The sequence below is a fragment of the Opisthocomus hoazin genome, chromosome 1 (assembly GCF_030867145.1).
Source record: "Opisthocomus hoazin isolate bOpiHoa1 chromosome 1, bOpiHoa1.hap1, whole genome shotgun sequence".
NCBI classification, from domain to species: Eukaryota; Metazoa; Chordata; class Aves; order Opisthocomiformes; family Opisthocomidae; genus Opisthocomus; species Opisthocomus hoazin.
Window position 1 is genome coordinate 142,145,436 of NC_134414.1, and position 21,304 is coordinate 142,166,739.

Sequence of the window (21,304 nt, forward strand, 5' to 3'; positions counted from 1 at the left end):
AAAAAAGCAGTCCTGGATAAAACTTGTAAAAGGTAACACCATGTGTTCTTCAAGATCCCACTGGGAGGTGATTTCACTCTCTGGAAACTTGTAACTGGATAGCTTTGTGTGTGTCTCAAACAGATTTCCAGTGACCCTCCCTCCAGCTAAAAGCATTTCTAACTCTTAAGTTAGAGACACAACCAATTGCACTATCCAAAATCCTATCCAACTGATACTATTCTCTCTCACATTCATTAAAATATATACATATATTTTTAATATAAGCTTTGCTGGGATCACCAAGAGAGACAACTTTCTCTTCTTGTCATTTTAAATAATGAGATTTAATTCAAACCCTTTAACTCCAAGCCAAATGGAAAGTAAAAAAAACCTAATTTGTACAGAAACTTGGAGTAGAATCAGCTCCTATTCCTCAGTGATTGAGAGAGGGACGCCAGAGGAAGGAGATTCTAGCACAAGACCAGCTCACACAAACGTTACCTGCCAGGAGTCCTGCCCCAAAGGAAGAGACACAAACAAGCCTTTCCACTGAAAGTGTGTACAGTGGCAGATACCAGCTCGTAAGGAACAGGGCAAGGAGCATGAACCAGGCCAGTTAAGCGACAGAACTCCACTGCCAAAGGATTAGACTACACTTTGGCTACGGGACAGAACTTCCTAACAAAGGGGCACAGCCCAGCACGCCCTGCTGTTTTTGTCTGGCTACAACAGTCCTAAAACACAAGTTCCTACCTTTGCATTTAAAAAGAAAAGAAAAATAAATACTTTTGTATCCTGAAGAAAGTTATTACTGAATTTCCATGACACAAGGGGAGAGCTGGAAAGTAAATAGACGGAAACCTTTATGTTGTTGTCATCACAGCAGGAGATCAGGAGACACAGCCCTGCATTTCATCAAGTGACAGCAAAAGAAATGTCTTGAAACACAAGAAATTCCATTTAGACATCGGGAAAAAATGCTCTTACTGCGAGGATGGCTGAACACTAGAACAGGTGAGGGGGTTTCCATACTTGCCATATTCAAAGCCCAGCTGCACACGGTCCTGAGCAACCTGCTCTACCTGCCCTTGCTTTGAGCACCAGAGTTGGACTAGGTGAAATTCAGAAGTGCCTTCCAACCACAGCCCATTCTATAATAATTTTGATTTTCCTGTTTCTGAAACACATTGTAAAGCTTTACTTTTCATATCTCTAGAATAGAGGCAGCTTCAGTTTGTCCATGAGAAGCTTCTTGAACTACGGATGTCTTAATCCAAGTATCTTTGGCTTGTGCCTTCTTCAGTGGATGTGGCTGTAAAATAAGTTAATTTGCAGATACTCCAGACACTGCACTTCAACACAAATAATACATCTATTGCAGTTCACATTTCAGGCACAGTGAAGACGACTGCATTGTATTTAAGTCAAGGACCTCCCAATAAACTGTAAGACACAATAAACCAAAAGGAGCATCTCAAAAACTTTGCAGACAGACCAACAGACAGACAAAATAATACTAAGTCCTGCTAAGCTATGCGGCTGCCGAGGGAGCCAGACTGCAAAATGGAAAATAAGATCAGAGCCAACCAAGGAGGAAGCCAACAAAGACTGGCTATTTCTACCACCAAATGTCAGGTGAGAGCTAGAGGAATACATCTGAACAGATTCCCATTCAAATTTCCGTGGCAATTATTCCTGGTAAGCTGGCACCTACAGCCAAATCAAAGGAGCAGACATATGGTTGCTTTTCTGATGAAAGGCCTGACAGGAGATTGGGAAAGCTTATCTATCTGCCAAAGACACACAACCGGAATTTACATGGTGTTTAATATCATCCTACTAGTCCCAGTGTGAAACTGGAGTGCAATTATCTAGGTGTTTTCCAGAAAGGGTATTTGCCTCAAGGAGGAGTTTCCAAAGGATTATCTTAATTTGGCTCTGGCTGCAACTGAAATTTGTCTCCGCATGGAAGCAGAGTCGGATGCCCCAGATGAACTGGTGACGTGTTACAGAAAAGGAAGGCTGCCGAGCTGACAAAAACTGTGTGCGTTTCCAGGGCTGATGGAGTCTTTTCAGAGTTCAGGCTAATAAATGAGGATACAGCAAAAAACCAGAAAAAAACAAAGAGAAATTACACAGGAGAACATCAAATTATTGTCTAGAACTGGGAGTCAAACATTTTTTGTTTTGTGGGAGGAGGCAAAGGAAATGGGATGAAAGAGATATTGAAAGCACAGTCAAGAACAGAAGTCTATCACAACCAGTTTATTTTTCTAACTATGTAACACTTAATCATTACTAGGAAATAATCATGCTAGCGTAATTGTCTTAAAAAACCTACAGGCAGAAAATGAGATCTGGAAGCAAGCAATTAATAAACCAATTAGCATTAAATGAAAAGCTGCAACTAACAAACAGTAAAAGCATACTTCACAGTTAACCATCAAATACAAGATTTTAGAGACATACTGACTTTTTACACTTTTAAAATGAAACTTTAAAAGGTGTTTGATGTGTATAGACACAGCATATACATGCTAGCACTGTGTTCAATCTCAATATAAAAATAAAAAAGTGCCTGTCTTCAACTCCATCAGATGAAAGTGCATGGAAACAATTTTCAGAGGTATACATTTATATAAACAAACATCACAGATTCAGAGAAATTGACTTCATGCTTACATATAGACTATCTAGTTGGTGTTCATGGCCCTAAATTGTTTTTTATTAGAAAATTGTTATTTTGCAATTGAGTCAGACTGCTAATACAATCTTGCAAAATTGCTGGAATACTGACAAATCCAAAAGCTAGCCCTTCAATTTTGAATTTCATTTTAGGTAAAGACGTAAGTTTTAATGCCTAAATTTAAACAGTATATGAAGCCAATTACAAAATTTGAGCAAAGAATAAGATTCAGCCCAGGAAGCACTGAAGGCATGAAGCTGAGGCTTATTCAGGATTCTCTCAATCGCTGAGAAAGATCTGACAAGGCTGAAGGAATGCTCTTTCTTGCGAATAATTCCCCTCCCCTCCCCAACCTCTTCAGCAAATAGCTGACACTGAACAGACTTCAAGTTACCCTTTCATTAGTACCGAGTTATGTGGAGTGCAGGAGTAAGAGGACAACCTGAAGGATCCATTTCATTGATCTATACTACCCCCAGTATAGCTACGGATACTTACAATGAGTATAATTCCAATACACATTATTAGCTTGTGAAAGCCAAACAATTATCTTGCACTGCTTTTATATTTCTTTTGTACTCCAAACATTGACAGTTTAGCACCTTCTTTAGTCCAGGTTGTATTTACAATGACAAACAGCAGCACATTATTATTCAAAGAATAAATTTGTACTAAACGCAAGTTTATAGATTTCAAAGTGCTTCTTTTCCTTCTTCCTTCTTTATCTCTCTCTCGCAGGTTAAAAACCAACGGCTGCAAGTTTACACTGCAAGGTTATCCCACCGCGCGTTGTATGTTCATGCCTACTGACACTCAGTGCAACCCCACCTCCCCTTGGTTTAGCTTCACAAAAGCAGCTTCCCCCCACTCCCAGACACCCAGCTGACAGCACGACTTACCAATAGCCTGAGCAAGGGCTATGACAACTTCCTGGCAAGTTGTGACTTCGGTGACCCCGCACACAATCCTCTGGACTCCATCCACCCATACTTTGAGCTCCATGGTTCACCCGATCATCCAAAAGCCATGAATGCGAATCGGTCAAGTCATACTTGCAGCTACACCAGGGCCAACACAGCAGACTTCTCAGCAGCTACAAGAGAGAGAAATACTGGTGTTTACAGCGAGGCATCACCAACTAGAACAGTTAACAAGGTCACCTTAACGTCTGCTGGGCAGAAGGGGCAACGCAGCCTCCTTTCTTTGAAAATGGTAGCAGGAATCCAACATCCCATGCTTTAGCAGTGTCCGTCCGTTCTGTAAACATACCAGAAGTTTCATTACAGTTTATTTCCTAAAATATTAAAAGTTATTACAAGCAGAGCACCAAGAGAATTAAATAAACAACTCTGGAGTAAACTCCTAACAGTTTCAAATAGCAGGTGCCCCTCTTCTTTTATCTGCTGCCTGGATGTCTCCAGGGACTGGTTATAGATGCTTTCAGTATTTGTTCAATGCTTCTCAGCAGGTGCTGGTGCAGCAAAACAAGGTGGAAACACTTTTATTTTCAGCCACCTGTGAGAGTCCAGCCTTGCTCTCCAGACAGAAGCAGCTGAAGGTTCCCAGTCCCACCAAACCCGTGCACTTAGTACCAACGCTGGAAAACCCAGCAAGGAAAGCAAGCTGACAGATTGCTCCTTTCTTTCTTTAAAACCAGGAGACGCATCAGGGAAAGCGTTGTAGAGGTAGCTGAACCCCTGCCAACACCGCGCTGGTTCTGTGAGGAAATGGACCTGGGCTAAAGCGCAGTCCTAGGTTTTTCCACAGGCACTGCGATGACAGTAACCCAAAAAGCAAGCCATATCCAGCCAACTAGTCCAGCCAGTTCTTGGTTTTCAGCACGGTTCTCCTGCCTTCGCTGAAATAATGCCAGTGTCACACCAGCTAATACAGTGTACTAGGTCCCCATTTATTTTTAAAAGAGAAAATTCCCAAATTTTATAAATGGAGGAACAAAAATTCCGGGGGGGATGCCAGAAAAACTTCAAAGCTAAGTTAGGATTTAGCAGTCAGCCATTTGCCCTCTGCTGTCTTGCTACCAACAGCCAAGCTGCTCAAGGTTTATCTCGTGCTAACTTCTAGATTAATTACTGATCTGAACTTTAGTGGTTTTGGTATGGGCTCAGCTTTTCCAGGAGCTGCTTTTCTTCTGCATCAACAGATCCACTGGCATCATGGCTCAGAAAAGTTCATTTCTACCTGGAACTGCTACGATGCTCAATTTAAAAAATTTCAGCATAAAAACTCCACAAAGAATTGTCCTCTTAAAAATACAAAACCTCCTCCCCCATACCAAAACAAAAAACAAACAAACAATAATGATGATTACTCTTTAAAAAAAACAAACTAATGAGAGTGCTGGGTTTTTTAAGCAGACAGAGGAAAAATAAGCCATAAGAACACAATACAGGAAGCTCATGCATTCTGGTAATCCAGTATGGATAAAGGGGTAAAACTCAAGACAATATTTTTGAAGAACTAAGTATCAGGAAAATGAATAACACAGCAACAGAGTAAAAGAAATCTGAAAGTTATTTAGAGGAGATTAATAAAGATGAGCAGGGTAGGGTTACGCAAGAAACATGGAATCTGATGATGCTGATGGATTTAACAGAACTGCACGAAGAGGCAGAAATGGTGCAGGAAAGACTAAGCAAATAGTAGAGTTCATGCTTACAGCCTAACGAGAGATGCTTTCTCTGCACAAGTGCACGTCTCTTTCTGCATCAAAAAGATGCGCTGGCGCAGCCCTTGAGCTGCAGTGGAAAGACAATTTCCCTTCTACAACCAAACAGGTCATTCTGCAGCTGACACGTGTGGACACGCGATCCAGGAGACACCCTGATCTCCCCCGGACAGGCTGCGGCAGTCGGCAGCAGCCCACCTCCAAGCCCAGCAGAGCCGGGGGGTCACAGCACATCGACCGGACGAGCGGCAGCAGAGCAGCACAGAGCAAGCCTGCCACGAGGTCCGCCCGGCACACACCCCAAAACCCCGGGCCAGATGCAGCCGTTGGGCATGTTTGGTTTGTTTTCCAAAGTCCACGCGGATAAGTAAAGCCAGGTTTCAAATATGGTTGTATAATTAATCGACAAAAGAGGGGTAGCTTTTAAGAATACTAGTGTTTACAGAAGTGGAGTCTTTGGAGAGATTAGTACGCGCCCGCAAACCCAGAGTGGTCAGAGTTTAAATAAACATTTCCCCACATAAAGTGACACACTTCAAAGAACACTATCCTGGACACAAGTATTAACAGTACACAAACACACAAACACTTCAGAGTCTGGTAACACTGTTTCAATGTACCAATAAATTAAGCAGAAAAGTGTCTTTTACCAGCCTGTAATGTAACAGCCATTGCGAAAACACCCAACAGGCCCCCACCAGTGACCTCCGCTGTTTGTTCCTGGCCCAGTTGCCTTCACAAATAAACAGACCTTGCATTCCAAGCCCAGCTGTAAGGAACTTTAATTAATTAATATCTTGCAGAGAGTTGAACAGTTCAGATTCACTGGCACAAGACAAGCCATCTCTCCCCGTGACAGTGCACACATCAGCAAAGCAGCCTACAGCTCTGATCGTTTTTCTGTCTGTCAACATTCAAAGCATTATCTCAATTTAGCAAGCCAGCAAGCGCATTCTTCCCCCCAGTGAGCACGCAATGCACAGTCCTGCATTCAGTGCAGATCACTTTCAGTCATCTGTTTTCCTACTGTCCATCTTTTTAAAAAAAAAAGGACTAAAGAGAGGCATCATTTAATAATGAAATATTTGCTGACACTTCCAATTTTGAAAACAACAATACCAATGTGGCAAATGATCTGAACAAAGTGTCTCCGAAACAGTTTGAGCTCAGGGAAAATATTCCCATTCATTTTCTTATGGGGCAAATAGTTTTAATAGATTAAATAGCGACAGCAAAACAATAAGCGTGGCCTGCGGTATGTGCTTCCGCTGGACCCGTATGCAGGGCTGAATTGAAGGACTGCGTGCCCCGCAACGCTCATGGGATTCTTTCACAGACCTGTCACTAAAACACAGAACACACACAGATATCAGAAATGTAAGACCTGTGTGCTGAAATCACTGTGTCTCATTCTAGTTTCTAAGCAAAGCTAACCCGTGATAAGTAAAAAAAAAAAAAGATCTAGGATTGGTTTGGTTTCTAGGATTGTGCAACAGAAGCTTACAGTGAGGTCTGAAAAAAGAGAAAACCTTTTGGCCATATACCTATCTCTGCTTCCCAAATATAACTCTACAAAACCTTTTGACAAGCATTCAGTTTTCCTTCCTACGTATTCAGTTCTTTATTTGCTGACAGTTAATTCGTGTACCATTAATAGCTTCTTTGCCTTTCCACTGAGGGCCGTTGTGACAGCCCCAAATTCATTTTCCAACCTGAAGTTTGTGTCCAGAATGCACATCGTGTTTTTGCAATCGAGAAGGCAAAATAACCCGTACCTCCAATACTGTACAAATTTTTCTCTAGAGCCAATGGAAAGGAATGAGGGACAAAGCTGCTTCAGGTTTCATAACCCCGTAAGTTCAAAACCAGTTCACCTTACGCATAACTTATTTTAGCAATGATTGGGAATAGGAATGCAAAGCTAATTTACTGAGGAGAGGCATGTGAGCCAAAGCATGCCTCTGATCCCAGTCCCCCCCCCCAGTTTTTCAGTGATCAGCTCCACAGCGACAGGTATTTCTGACTGGAACCAAGCATCAGAAGTCTGACATTCCCCCAGCTAGTTCCCCCACCTTTCTCCCATGTACATCTTGTTCTCCACTACCTTGCCTGAAGCCTTCTCAATTATGTTCTTTGCCATGCATTAAACAAATTTTCCCTAAATTCTCCTTTTATCCTACTTGGCTACTGAAGCCTTCTCAATTATGTTCTTTGCCATGCATTAAACAAATTTTCCCTAAATTCTCCTTTTATCCTACTTGGCTAATGATATCTCACTCTTTCAGATACTTGTTCAGTTCTGAAGTGAAAAGAAAATCCAGCATATATACACATACCACATGCACGCTGCTATGCGGCTACCTCTTCACAGCTAGTTTACAAGCTCCAAAAAGGCTGCAACTTCGCAGAAGACAGGCAGAACTGACAAAGCACAAAGGGCTTTTCGAGTAATTCAGAAGAGATATTCCAAAGCAGATGTTTGCAAAACCTATCTATCCTTGACATAAGCGTTTAGTCATGAGAAAGCCTGAGAGCTAAAATTAAGACATGGATTTCACCTCCCTTCTAATCTTTTGAAGGTTTACACCATCTGAAAACAGCACACACCTCAAATCAGTGCTAAAACCCTGCCGCACCTGAAGCCAGCTGCAGAACTTTGACCTACTACTTCAGTAACTTTCTGTTCCCCCAACAAATACTCAGCATGCTGTTTAGTATACTTACGTGAGCACACTTTCGTTCATAAGCTATAAGCAAACATCATCTAGAGCTTGGCACCTTCCCTTTATTTCTCATTCTCTTGTGCACTATGACCACGTTGTGCTCCTTGCCTTTCCCTATTACGACATGAGGCAGGGCTCTGGACAAAGTGGCAGCTTGTGCCACACAGGTTGCAAGCTACTAATAAGGATAGCTAGCTAGCGCAAGCAAGGCTTGATGGAAAAAGGAGGGGAAAAACAACAGGGAAAAGGAGGAGAAAACAACAGGCAAAAGGAGGAGAAAACAACAGGGAAAAGGAGAAAAAAAAGGAGAAAAAAAAGGAAAAGGGGAAAAAAAAAGGAAAAGGGAGAAAAAAAAAGGAAAAGGGAGGAGAAAAGTACAAATAGACCAGTTCATCTACTCAGAAAGAGCTTATAAACCGTCCAGCAGTACCCCCTGTGAGCAGGGAGGCATTTGGCAGATCCTCCCTACCATAGGAATCCTGGTACAGAGCAAAGAAACATTTTCCAGATGAAGATGACTGCAAATACAGAATAGGCTACTGGAAACAAGGTAACTATTATTTACCAAAAAGCCTCCTCCCTTGCACTGATGAAGGAGAAATCGTCTACAAAATATGCTGCTTCCCATCAATAAATTGGCAAAAACTTTTCATGGCAGGTTCATGTCAAAATATCAAGTGAAAATCTTCTACACACAAAGTCTGATTAGCAAGGAACAGGCTGCTGTTTTGCAATCAGCGTACGGCTGTCTTTGAAAAGGAAGTGTTCATACCAAGAGAGCATCCAATTCTTTCAGCAGGATTGAGTGCCTTCCTCCCACGGAGCGTTGTTCTTTTGCTATTCCAGAAGAGCGCCCAGAGATAATAAGCACTGCTCAAAACAAACAAACCAGAGGTCCCACAACCATGAAGATGACAGTGTTGAGAAAGAGCTCGGGAGAGAGTTTAGGCAGTAACAACTTTTTCTCACGAGACTGTCCAAAAGATGGTCTAACGCACATCTGTATGAAACCAGTCAAAACCCAGGTGCCGCAGGAGTGACCCTAGACACAAGAAACTCTCTATACACGCACACACACTACCTGTGGCAGGACAGGACAGCACTTATATACATGAGTTTGTACAAACTCTGAACTACAAGAGCGTGTTTCTAGCCACAATGGCTACTAGAAATGTTGCCTCCAGATAACCTAGAGTTCCCCAGCAGTTCCACAGTCACTGTTTCCCAGACACGTTACCAGTTGACTTGCATCCAAGAACTCCCAACTGTCCAGTCCGGGAGCTGCTGCTTGCTTTGCAGTTTCTCCTTGTGCAATGCCGCCAGCAACATGGTGGGGGGAAATGAGGAAAAGAAACGCTGTTTTGAAGCAGACGATGCTACAGTAGACATTTTCCCCAATTACAGAACATCCTCCACCTCTCTGAGCTACAGTCTTTACAGCACAGAAAAATCAAACTGGAAGTCTCTCTTCTCTTTGTATTCTTGAGAACTGGCCAGAAAGAATTATTAATCTGCTTTCTTTTGGGAGTAGAGGAGTGATAAGAGGAGGTAAAGAATTCTTCTACTCCTTCTGTCATCTCTTTTAAAGATAAATTTTATTAATGGCAACTATCAAGTGACTTATTAGTTGAAGTGAAATAATTCTTCCACTTTGAAAAGTATACTTATAACTTCAGTATTTTACTTTAATTCTCAGTTTGATCTCCAACTTCAGGAAGTGCATTTGACTCCAGGGCATCTTCTTCCCTCACAATGTTTTAATCTCAGTCCTTACATCTCTTGATTTTTCTTTGTCTGCCATTCTAAGCCATCTCTGTCCAATATGTAATTTGTTTCCTTTTCAGCTCCACAGAAGCAAATGACTTATCTCAAAGGCTTCGGCACAACCCGTCTCTTCCACTTCTCCCCCTTCTTGTTCCCCCTAATCAAGAGAAGAGATGGAGGCTGAATCCAAGTCTTTACTGTCCCTGGTGACCTTTAATGAGCAAGCTGAAGGCCACACCAGCATACTAACATCATCCCCAAATTCATTAACAGGGCATCAGTGCTCTTCCTCCACTAACATCAGTTTGCTTCGTTAAGCTGGCTCATGATTACAAGTAAACAAGCTGAAGAAATCCAAGCTACCATTTAGCAATGAATGAACTGCAGCACAAAACAGGATTCACCGGCTTGGGAGCTGCAGTACAGGAGATGAGGCATAGCTAGAAAGCTTCATGATCACAGATGGTGTCTAACATTCACATGTCCTCATGGAAAACTAAGTTCCAACCTGCTCTCACTAAGATATATTGATGGCTAGAGTATCAATACTTTCAAAACCCATCACAGTCTGTAACACCCTGTATCTGGACTCACAATTTTGAAGCCACAAGGCTTGACCCAGTTGTGTTCCACAATATTTTCAAATCACCACAAAATGTTTGAAACAACCCAAAGCAGCAGGTGAGATAATGAAACAGATAGCTTAGGAGAGTTGCTTTTTATTTGGTCACTGAAATAACCTTGCCTTTTTAGCAGTAAGTTTCACACTCTCACACTTGAAATAATTCAACAGGAACACCACCTCTGAAATTAATACCCTCCTCACCCTACGATTAGGTATAAAAAGCATCCAAACTCCACAAACTTGAGGTACAAAAACCCAAAGGCATTTTGCAGCTGGTGACAACACTCAAGTTGGAGAGTCCTATGGATGTTTGCTTCTACTAACTGATTTCAGTTAGACAATTCAAAGCAGAATTTTAAAACCTGAGTTAAGAGCATTATATTTAGGATATGAACCAGAAAATCAAAATAATATCTGATGCAGCACTGACTTTCAGCTCTTGAGATAGGATTTATTTTGACACAAGTCTGAATCCGGTTCGAGCAGGCTTAATCACTAAATCCCAACCTCGAATCTGTTTCAGGATTAGGACTGAAGTAGCATTTGCAGGTGGTTTTACCTGAAGCACTCCTCCTCATTCTGTATTCCAGCTACTAACAAAATCATCAATATGATACATCACAGTCCTGCTAGAGAGGCAAGACTGAATGGACCCATCCTAGAAAGCCTCACTGCTCACCACCGTTCTAGGAAGGGTTGGACTGTTGGTAGCAGGACAGCAGGCATTAAGACAGTTGGCAGCTGGGATGCATTTTATTCTGTGGCAGATGAATATCCCTTTCCAGGTATGTTAGCAAAGGAGACTGAAGTGCATATAAACTCTGTGACAAACAGCTCCCAAGTCATACGCATTACACAAAGATCTCACGATTCACCATCTCAAGTCAACAGGCTTACATTTACTACACTTTGGAAGATGGTGTTTGTTCTTCATTAGTATAAAACATAAAGCACATTTGAGAAAATAGCAACCACAACGTTATTAATAAATAGCAACATTAAGTGGAAGTCACATTTATACATCTCTAATATGGGCTAAATACTGTGTGGGAGTGAAAGAAAAAACAAAGAGCAGAGGAATAAGCAAGCTATTTCATTGCAGGAGAAATATTTACATGAAAGCTACAATACACATAACTGACTTCAAAGTTGCCTTACGCCTCTAGATGCTCTAGCTTCAAAGGGGAGAAAACAGGTCATCCTCTCAGCTGGTTTCAAGGAGGACACAGCCCCACCCATTCAGCATTTCCCTCTCCCCTTCTGGTTTGGCTGCAAACACTCACAGCCAGTTGAGGGACTGAAGACATTTGCGTGCAACTGCCAATATTTGCACTACCAGCAATGAGGTCATATGCTCTGTTTTGGCAAGAACTGGCTGAACTCTCGGTTTAGTGGGGCTGAATCTGTTCCTCACACTTCAGTCGAGCACACATGCTTGTGCTTTGCTGGGCTTTGTCATCTGACTACAGCCACAGCGAGTCACAGCTGTCAAAGTGAGGTGTTCCTTCGGCTCCTCATGTGAATCCAGGGCAAATGTCAGAGCTTGGAAAAACATACAAAGCCCCTCATTACATTCCCCACTTTTCAAGACGTGGACTAAAACACAACACCCTCTTCCACTGCCTTTTTGGGAAAGAGGCACGTAAGTGAGCCCATTTCTCCAATGCTTGTGTTGAAGGAAGCAGGAAATAAAACACATCTTACAAATGAAATATCTATTTAAATTTTAATTATTCAAAGTCTTAAAAATCGATTAAGTATATGGTTTAAAGCCATGATACTACATGATTATTGAAAAGAAATCTCACTGTAGTTAAATGCAATCCCTGAAGCAGAAATCAGGTGAGGCACTTTCAACTTCATCAACGTAACTGTTTAAAAAAACCTATAATTTCATCACTTGATTCAGAGAGTGGTTACATTATTCATTAGAAATTATCTAAGAAATTTCAAGTCACTCTCCTGGCAACCTAGAAAAGCCTGCAAGACAGAACAGAACATATTTTCTATAAAGAGTCTTTAAACTGTTCAGGCAAGTAAGAGAACAAGTGGGGGGAACCCATCCCTTTCTAAAATTTACACTTGACTATATTTACTTCCACATTTCCCCAAGCACAACTTCTTTGCTTCTGTTCTTTGCTGTTTATAGGACTCAGCTGGATCACTCAAGTATTTTCCCTCTCTAGATGACTGTGAGCTTGGGCAATTTTATTTATCAGAGCAAAATCTGAGGTAACCATAACACACAGCAATAGCTTAAGGGCTACAACATGCTAACTGCATTACTTGGTACCCCTAGTCCTGTTCTCAGTGCTGTGGCGATGCTTCAGCCAGCTCCAAGCCAAGTCTATGCTACTTCGGCCAGCTGGCTGCACTGCCTCAAAATGGCTGTGGAACTGCAATACCACCTCAGGAGGTGAGTATACTTCGGTACCTCTGCTTTATTCAGCCGATAACTTTAGGGAAACTTCATACTTTGTAAACCACTAATTCTCTGTAAGTTTGGCTAAAACTCACTTAAGAGGTCCAAGCCTCACTGGGAGGGGCAAGCAGTGTAGAGATAGTGACATAACTACCTACACAATTCCCTTTGGGAAGCTCTTACAAAGATCAGATACCCCATTCATAGAACGACCCAGCAGAAAGCTGTTCAGGAAAAACAGGGTTCTACACCAAAACAAACTGACAGCAGCTAAACATAAGTAATAGTCTGCAGTGTCACTAGAAACTGGGTATTAGCAAGAAAAAAATATTTCAATTTTCCTGTTGCTATGTTCTTTCTCTGCTGCAACAATTTGCAAGCCAGCATCACTTTCCACTTATCAATTACCCCTGTATTTTCAGACACTGTCTATGTTTTGTACCTTCTGAGATACAACCTTTCATTACAAATCACGCAGTTACAAGCTTTCATCTCAAGTTTTAATGGCTCATCTTCCTCCTCACTGCACCCTCAGCACTCCCATCTCTGGTCCGTTTGCGCAGAACGATGATGTCAGGACAGTTTTCTGGAGTCAGCAGGCTTGCCATAAACAGAGAGCGCGAAGTAGCCCTCCTCTTTCTCTAGTACATTATATGTGACCTACTTTTTTTCATTCTAGAAGCCCTTCTACACTGATGCCCACCCTCTTATTTCTCACACATTTTTTCAAGTGAACTGTACAGCTTTTTGGTTCATTTGCAAAAGTCACCTCACACGTGCACAGAGGAGAAACTCCACTAAGTTACTGGTTAAACCTCTTCATTCTCCTCCTTTAAATTCTCCCTTAACCTACTTCTGCACAGCACCTACCAAAACACAATGGATCAGCAGGTGGCACATTGCGTCCCTACCACTTTTCACACTAACAGATTTTATTCTGCTTCTCTCCATGTGCCCTACAAACCCCTTGGGCAGGGTGCACCTTCTTTTAGGGGGTTCTCTTCCCTTTAGAGAGGGCAAGACAAACCGTGGTCTGCTTAAACTGCTCCTGGAAAGCATCCAGAGGACTGGCAACTTAATCAAGCCTTTTGGGAGTACATCTGTCCCACCAGAAGGACAACACCTAAGAAGGCCTCTGCTTCCTTTTTGCTGGTTGGTGGGGACATAGCTGCTATTTTGTTGATGACATCCATTGGGATTTGACGGCGCCCATCCTGCCATTTTATTCCTAGAAACTGGATCTCTTGCGCAGGTCCCGTGACTTTACTTCGCTTCATGGCGAAACCAGCTTCCAGAAGGATCTGAACTATTTTCTCCCCTTTCTCAAAAACTTCCTCCGCGGTGTCACCCCATACAATGATGTCATCAGTGTACTGCAGATGTTCTGGAGCTTCACCCTTTTCCAGTGCAGTCTGGATTAGTCCATGGCAAATGGTGGGACTGTGTTTCCACCCCTGGGGCAGTCGATTCCAGGTGTACTGGACGCCCCTCCAGGTGAAAGCAAACTGTGGCCTGCACTCTGCTGCCAAAGGGATGGAGAAGAATGCATTAGCGATGTCAATTGTAGCGTACCACTTGGCTGCCTTTGACTCCAGCTGATATTGAAGTTCTAGCATGTCTGGCACGGCAGCACTCAGCGGCGGTGTGACTTCATTCAGGCCATGGTAGTCTATTGTCAGTCTCCACTCTCCAGTAGATTTTCTCACTGGCCATATGGGACTATTAAAGGGTGAGCGAGTTTTGCTGATCACTCCTTGACTCTCCAGCTGGCGGATCAGCTGATGAATGGGGAGAAAGGAGTCTCGGTTGGTACGATACTGTCGCCGGTGCACCGTTGTGGTCGCGACTGGCACCTGTTGTTCTTCAACCCTCAGCAACCCCACAACAGAAGGATCCTCCGAGAGACCAGGCAAAATGGACAGCTGTTTAATTTCTTCCGTCTCCACAGCAGCTATGCCAAAAGCCCACCGATACCCCCTTGGGTCCTTGAAATACCCTCTCCTAAGATAGTCTATGCCAAGGATGCACGGAGCCTCGGGGCCAGTTACAATGGGGTGCTTCTGCCACTCCTGCCCAGTGAGGCTCACTTCAGCCTCCAGTACACTCAGCTCTTGGGACCCCCCTGTCACTCCCGAAATGCAAATGGACTCTGACCCTTTGAAATCCGATGGCATTAAAGTACACTGTGCACCAGTGTCCACTAGAGCTTTATACTCTTGTGGATCTGACGTGCCAGGCCACCGAATCCACACCGTCCAATAAACCCGGTTGTCCCTTTCCTCCACCTGGCTGGAGGCAGGGCCCCTCTAATCCTGGTCAGAGAATTTGCTGCTCACCTGCTGAAAAAATGACTTGGGAGGTCCCCTCCAGAGGATCGGAATCAAGATCAAACTGTCTGCCTGGTCAGGAGAGCTGGCTGCTGGAAACTGGAGCGGCATTTTTCCTAACAGAATCCCCTTTGGTGATTGTTTTATCTCACAACTCACGCACTCGGGCCTCTAGACTTGAGGTGGGTTTTCCATCCCAATTCCTCATGTCTTCTCCGTGGTCACGCAGGTAGAACCACAGGGTGCCTCGAGGTGTGTAGCCTGTGTATTCCCTCTCCTGAGCAGAGAAACGCTTGCCCCTAATAGCTGAGACACTGGCCCGTACAGGTGGGGAGTAGGACCTACTCTCTTTCATTTGCCGGACCTCCCAGGCCAGTTTCTCCAAAGCTGAGACAAGGGAGGAAGAGAGACTTTCCTCATATTGCCGGAGTCGGACAGCCACCTCATCCACTGTTGGTGCCTCTTTACCTTTCCAGTTTACAACTGCCAGTGAGTTGGCATATGAGGAAGGTGCGCTCCGCACAAACTTCCTCCACATGGATTGCGAGCACTGGAGTTCATCTGGGTCTGTGGGTACCTGCTCATCGTCTGTGTCACAGTAAACCAGCTCCCGCACAGCTAATTCCCTCAGGTACTGAATACCCCTTTCCATATTGGTCATTTGCCAGGATAGCATACAAAATTGTCACTGAAGGGGTACCTCTCCCTCACGCCTGACAGAAGTCTCCTCCAGAGGCTCAGGACTTGTTCCTTGTTCCCAATGGCCTTGTCAATGCCCCCATCCCTGGCCAGGGATCCCAGCTGCTTGGCTTCCTTGCCCTCTAATTCCAAGCTGCTGGCCCCGTTACCCCAGCACCGCAGCAGCCAGGTGACAATGTGCTCGCCTGGGTGGCAGCTGAAATCTTTCCGCATGTCTCGCAGCTCGCCCAGGGCCAGGGACCGGGTGATGATCTCTGTCTCTATCTCCCGTGATGACCCTGGCTCATCGTCATCCCTCCCGGGGCGATCTGCTCTCTTTGCGTCTTTCTTTAGTTTTACAGGGGCGACTGCTGCCGGCACAGGTTGGTCACTGGGCTCAGCCGCGATGCCTGCAGCCGGAGCTGGGGCTGCAGCCGCTGCCGTGCCCGTCGGGGGAGCCGGGACAACGCCAGTGGCTGCAGCAGCCGTGGTGCCGGTCAGGGGGGCTGGGACTGCCTGCTGGGCTGGAGGGGCTGCAGGGCCGGCTGGGGGGGGCAGTGACAGCTGCAGCGCCTGCCGCTTCGTTCTCCCCCTTCCCCTTTAGGGCACTGAACAGTGTTGAACAGGGCGGCTCGGTAGGCGTGGGCCAGACCCCAGCACGTTGCGGTGATTTGTGTCTCTCTGGAGTTCCCAGGGTGGCAGCACACTTTTTGCAGATATTTTACCAGATTGTCCGGATTCTGTACTTGCTCAGGGGTGAGTTTAAAACACACCGGGGGTGCCCACTGCCCTAGACACCTGCCCATGCTGTCCCACACACCCAGCCACTCACAGCTATCCGGCCCCGGGGCAGGTCTCTGCACGATGTTCTTAATGACTGGTTTAACCCTAAACAAGACCCAAAACCCATTCAGGAGGCAGAACAAAAGGAGAGTGCTGGCCTGAGCATCCCACGGGTACTCGAAATTATCAAAAGCCGTTAGGACCAGCTTGAGGGAGAGAGGGGGGTGACAGAGTGGGGGAAGGTATCCCCTCCGGTTTTCCCCACAGACTGAGTTTGATTATTTAACAAATTCTAAGACATAGGACCCAAGGTACGGAAATGACCGCAGTGCCGCATGCAAATACAAGCCTAATTTCATACACAGTGATGCTATCATGTCATAAGTCGATATCGTACAGTACAGTAAAATCATAATCCTGATCCTTTTCCCCGTGACGATGAATAGCACCACAGGAAACAAGTACAGCAAGTAGAGATTCAAAAGCCACAGCCATCTCATGAAAGACAAACATTTTTACCGGCGACTGTTTAACACAGAAAAATGCGTATAACAAAATTTAACAATATGTAAGAAAGCAGTTTTAACACCCGCTGCTCAGCCCTGCTGTTATCCCCGCCCCACGCTTGGGCGCCAAATTAATGTTCTGGTTTCGGCTGCCGCCAGCAACAAAAGCGCCACGCGGCCGCCCCTCCCCCCACCGGGGTGCGGAGGAGAATGGAAAGAAACAGGCAGAAACCGGTGGGTCGGGATAAGGGCAGTTTAACAGAACAGCAAACAGAGGGAAACAGGAACAACAACGGTACAGATAAGGAGAAAACACGACAAAAACAGACCCGCTCTCTCGGACCGCACCGGCACCGCACGCTCCCGAGCCGCGAGACATAGTTCCCGCCGCGCCGCCCCCCCCCCCCACCGGAACCCAGCGTGACATCCCATGGTATGGAATACCGGGCTCTGTTTGGCCAGGTGGGGTCAGCCCCCACCCCCCGGCTGTGCCCCTTCCTGGATTCTGGTGAAAATTAACCCTGTCCTGGCCAAACCCAGGACAAGCATAATTCCTTGTATCATAGCGGATCTTCACCATGTGTCTTTGAACTTAATTATGAGATGTCGGGGATGCCATGTGCTGGTACTGAAGAACATACAGTCCAAGTTAAACAAAACAGCATCGCAGCTACTCAGTCCTGCTATGATAAGAGCTCAGGTGCTCATATACTCTGTGGGTTACCATCACACTGCTCATGAATTACAAAGTTCAGATTGCATTGGTTTCTTTTTTTGTTTTGGTGGTGTTTTTTTTTTAAACAAATAAAAAAAAATCAGAAGAGCCAATAAGGACATTTGTAGTTTCCACTGCGTGCTCATATCAAACCTCAAAAATGGCATCCATTTCTGTGGACCACTCCTCTCCACAGAAACAGGCTGTGTAGTCTGGAGAGCGATCAGCCGTCAGCAGCAGTGAAGGAGTTAAGAGGTAGAGTTAAGGATCTACAACTCTGCGACAGATCTTAAAATGAAAAGTGGTTGCTGGGATTTCTGATCTTCATTGATATGCAGCTATGGAAGTGTACAATACCAGATAATACTAGGAGGCCAGAATGGCTTATTAAGCACAATTACCTAGCAAGCAATCTAAATCCTGGAAAGAACTCATGCAAAGTGCCTCCAGAAAGTGTCTACTACTTGTAAGATAGTGAGCAAAAAAAAAATCTAAAATTATCCAAAATATAAAGCACTGAGTCCAGACATCCAAAGCACAACATTTAAATTAAAAAGCAACTAAACAAGTACAATATATCAGAAGAGAGAATTAAAGGGGTTTTTTTTAATGAGCAAATTGAAAAGCCACATTAAACACCGATGTTCAAATTACCCATGTGCTTCTAAGCATCTTCATCAAAAAGAAGGTATCCATTCCTCTAAAGAAGGTACAAGGCATTAGCAACCCTGGGGAACAGTTCAACATTCTGTGGTTTGGACATCTTTAGCACAGTTGTATATCAAGTTTCTTAGTTTTCCATCCAAAATAGAGCGCACAACTGAGTATTGCATTATATGCATGTAACGCAAGCCAGCTTAAAAGAAGCAAAACAAAAAACCCACAGTGCAAGTCCTTGGGACATCTGCGTTACTGAAGAGGTGACAATAAAGACTGATGGTTTCAACAGCAACTAATTTAACATTATTCACGTAGCACATGTTTCTATGTGTTTCATATGTTCAAGGGGCTTTAATTTCCAGCAAGTGCTGAGGCCTCAGGCTCTGCAACTGCAATCACTCCAAACACCTCAAATGGCGTGGCCCAAACCAGATGTACTCCAGTATCTCCAAATTTTGATCTCATTTGCTAAGGTCCCCAATTCTTCTATTTCTATCTTGCTTAAGATTTTCACTGCATCCCTCCTCACAAAACAATTGCATTATAACAAAGTCCAGTATGCAAAGAACAAGCTCCTGGAACCAACACTAATTCAAGCCTTCACAATCTTTTCCCTTCTCCTGTTCTTTTTCCTTTCTTCTGCGGTGTAAGCAATGCAGCCACTGGCATGGACAGAGCTGAGTAACCTCCACAACAGCAGAATAAGGTGACACAGTAATTGAAAACAACCTGCAGCTTGACAAACACATGCAGCTATGATTAACTTTACACTCAACTCCACTGTACACTATATGGGGAATGTACCAGGATGGTCAAAATAATTTTATAGTTATCTGCTAGAAACCAGGTATGCCAAATCGGGCATTGTAACAGACTTTGCAATGGCAGTTCTTTGCATTTCATGATCCTGCTTCTCAACGTATCCATATCTATTCAAAATCAGAAGAACTGGATTGCTCAAACCTTTATCATTTTAGAGTGGAATGTTCTTGCGTAGGTACCAAGTCGCATACATAAGAGCACCCCACACTGAAGTCCTTTGAAAAGTATTACTCAGAAAGAGCCACGCTCTGCAGAGACGCAGCTGCGTATCTCTGCAGGGAAGGCACTGGAAGAGGCAGGACTGCGAGGGAGCAGCCTTCCGCTGGGAACGGAAGAGCCCAGACTGTCCCTGAGCCCCTGCAAAGCACTTTCAGCTCTGCTGCCTGCCAGCCAGCATCACCGTTCACTCAACTCCTGCCCAGATTTTGGCTAACACACAGCTCGTGCTAAGGCCCGACGTATGCTGGGAGCAGCACTATTAGGTCAAAGGAAGGGCAACACGTAGGTAGGACACAGTGGCCAGAAAGAGCTAAAGGTCATCATGCAGCCACTGCCATCTGCACATTTGCTGTCTCCTTCAGCCATAATCCACGCACGCCCAGGTGTCTGGTAGTTTCTTCCGAATCCGCTAACTCATGGAAACAGCACAGACCAAACTTCCACGCTGGAAAGTGTAACTACATCTGCTTGCCCAAACAGCTTTGGAAGCGGCTCCACCAGCAGCTGGACTGCGGAAGCTTTCACGGTTCCTGGTGCAATACACAGGACACCTACACCATGACGGAGAAGAAAGGAGGAGCACTCTCACCATCGGCTAGGTAACTACTTTGCTCATAGATGCACAGGTTACAAGCTATGAGTTGCAAGTTGTGAATTAGAGAACATGTGAGTTAGAAACCTCGTGAATTAAGTTATGAATTAGTGAATTCACACGTTAGACTAGTCTGTACAAAGGGGACTGAGACCTCAGTTATCATGTTTATTTTCTTTCCTAATGAGCTCATAAAATAAAGCCTAATCTATAGAGTATGCTATCCTATAAATATGAGGGATCCAAATGGACCATGACAGCTACATATCGATATTGGTAAGAAAAGAACAAGCTCTTCACAATGTTCCACTCAAAGTTTTGGTTGGTTTCATCTTGCTTGTAGAAGCAATATCGTTCAGCAATATTTTGAAAAGAGAGGATTAAACCTGCTCTCAGTGGAAGAAGTCCAGTCCCCTGACCTAAAGATCACAGTAAGATCACTTTAAACGCACTTTCACGAGAAACTGAGTTTGAGTGCAATTTCCTCCTCACCATACTGACCAGCCTAAACTTTGACCTGGAACCGCTACTATCATTTGCCTAAGAATTCATCCATGGGTATGCAACCAGCACAGTCAATAGCAGATAGCAGTAGTTTGGATTTCTCTTTAAAACAAAATCATGTTGCACGTGGATTGCAAGCAGAAAAGTACAATTAAAACTCTCAGCTCTCGCTTTCTTTCCCAGCCAGTCTCTGCCTGGAGAACAAGCAGTTTGCCTCCACTGCAATATCTGCACCCTTTGTAGGTGGTCAAGTCTGTTGTCGTCCCAGGAGAATAAAGAAAAATTCTATGCATGGAAACTTAGGAGTTTCCAACCCCCTGTGTGGGAGTAGCCCGCAGAAGAGAAAGCCTTTAATTAAAAACAACTTTGGAGCTGAAGTCCTGCTTGTTCAACTATTTGCAGTCCTTCCACTTCCAAAAGCTCCCTGGGATCCTAGCTACACAGGAAGCTGAAACATTTAGGCTGAACTAACCGAACTTGAGAGCTTCTAATGTTAGTAATATACTTTCTTCCTTTAGTAGTGCTTTAAGACTAGGTGTATCCAGACATAGAGTATAATACCTCCACGCTGTTTCTGAAATCGCTGGTTTCACAAAGTTAAGGCACATTC

General features: G+C 44.2%; 1 protein-coding gene across 3 annotated transcripts in view; it reads right to left on the minus strand.

The window, feature by feature from the left end:
• Positions 1 to 21,304, minus strand: part of RASSF8 (Ras association domain family member 8) — a 102,131-nt gene that overhangs the window by 17,300 nt on the left and 63,527 nt on the right. For all 3 annotated transcript variants that reach the window (XM_075439404.1, XM_075439413.1, XM_075439422.1), the window contains one exon: positions 3,568 to 3,761. In XM_075439404.1, the coding sequence (XP_075295519.1) occupies positions 3,568 to 3,670 (103 nt within the window). In that variant the 5' untranslated portion in view covers positions 3,671 to 3,761. The remainder of the gene's footprint in view (positions 1 to 3,567; positions 3,762 to 21,304) is intronic.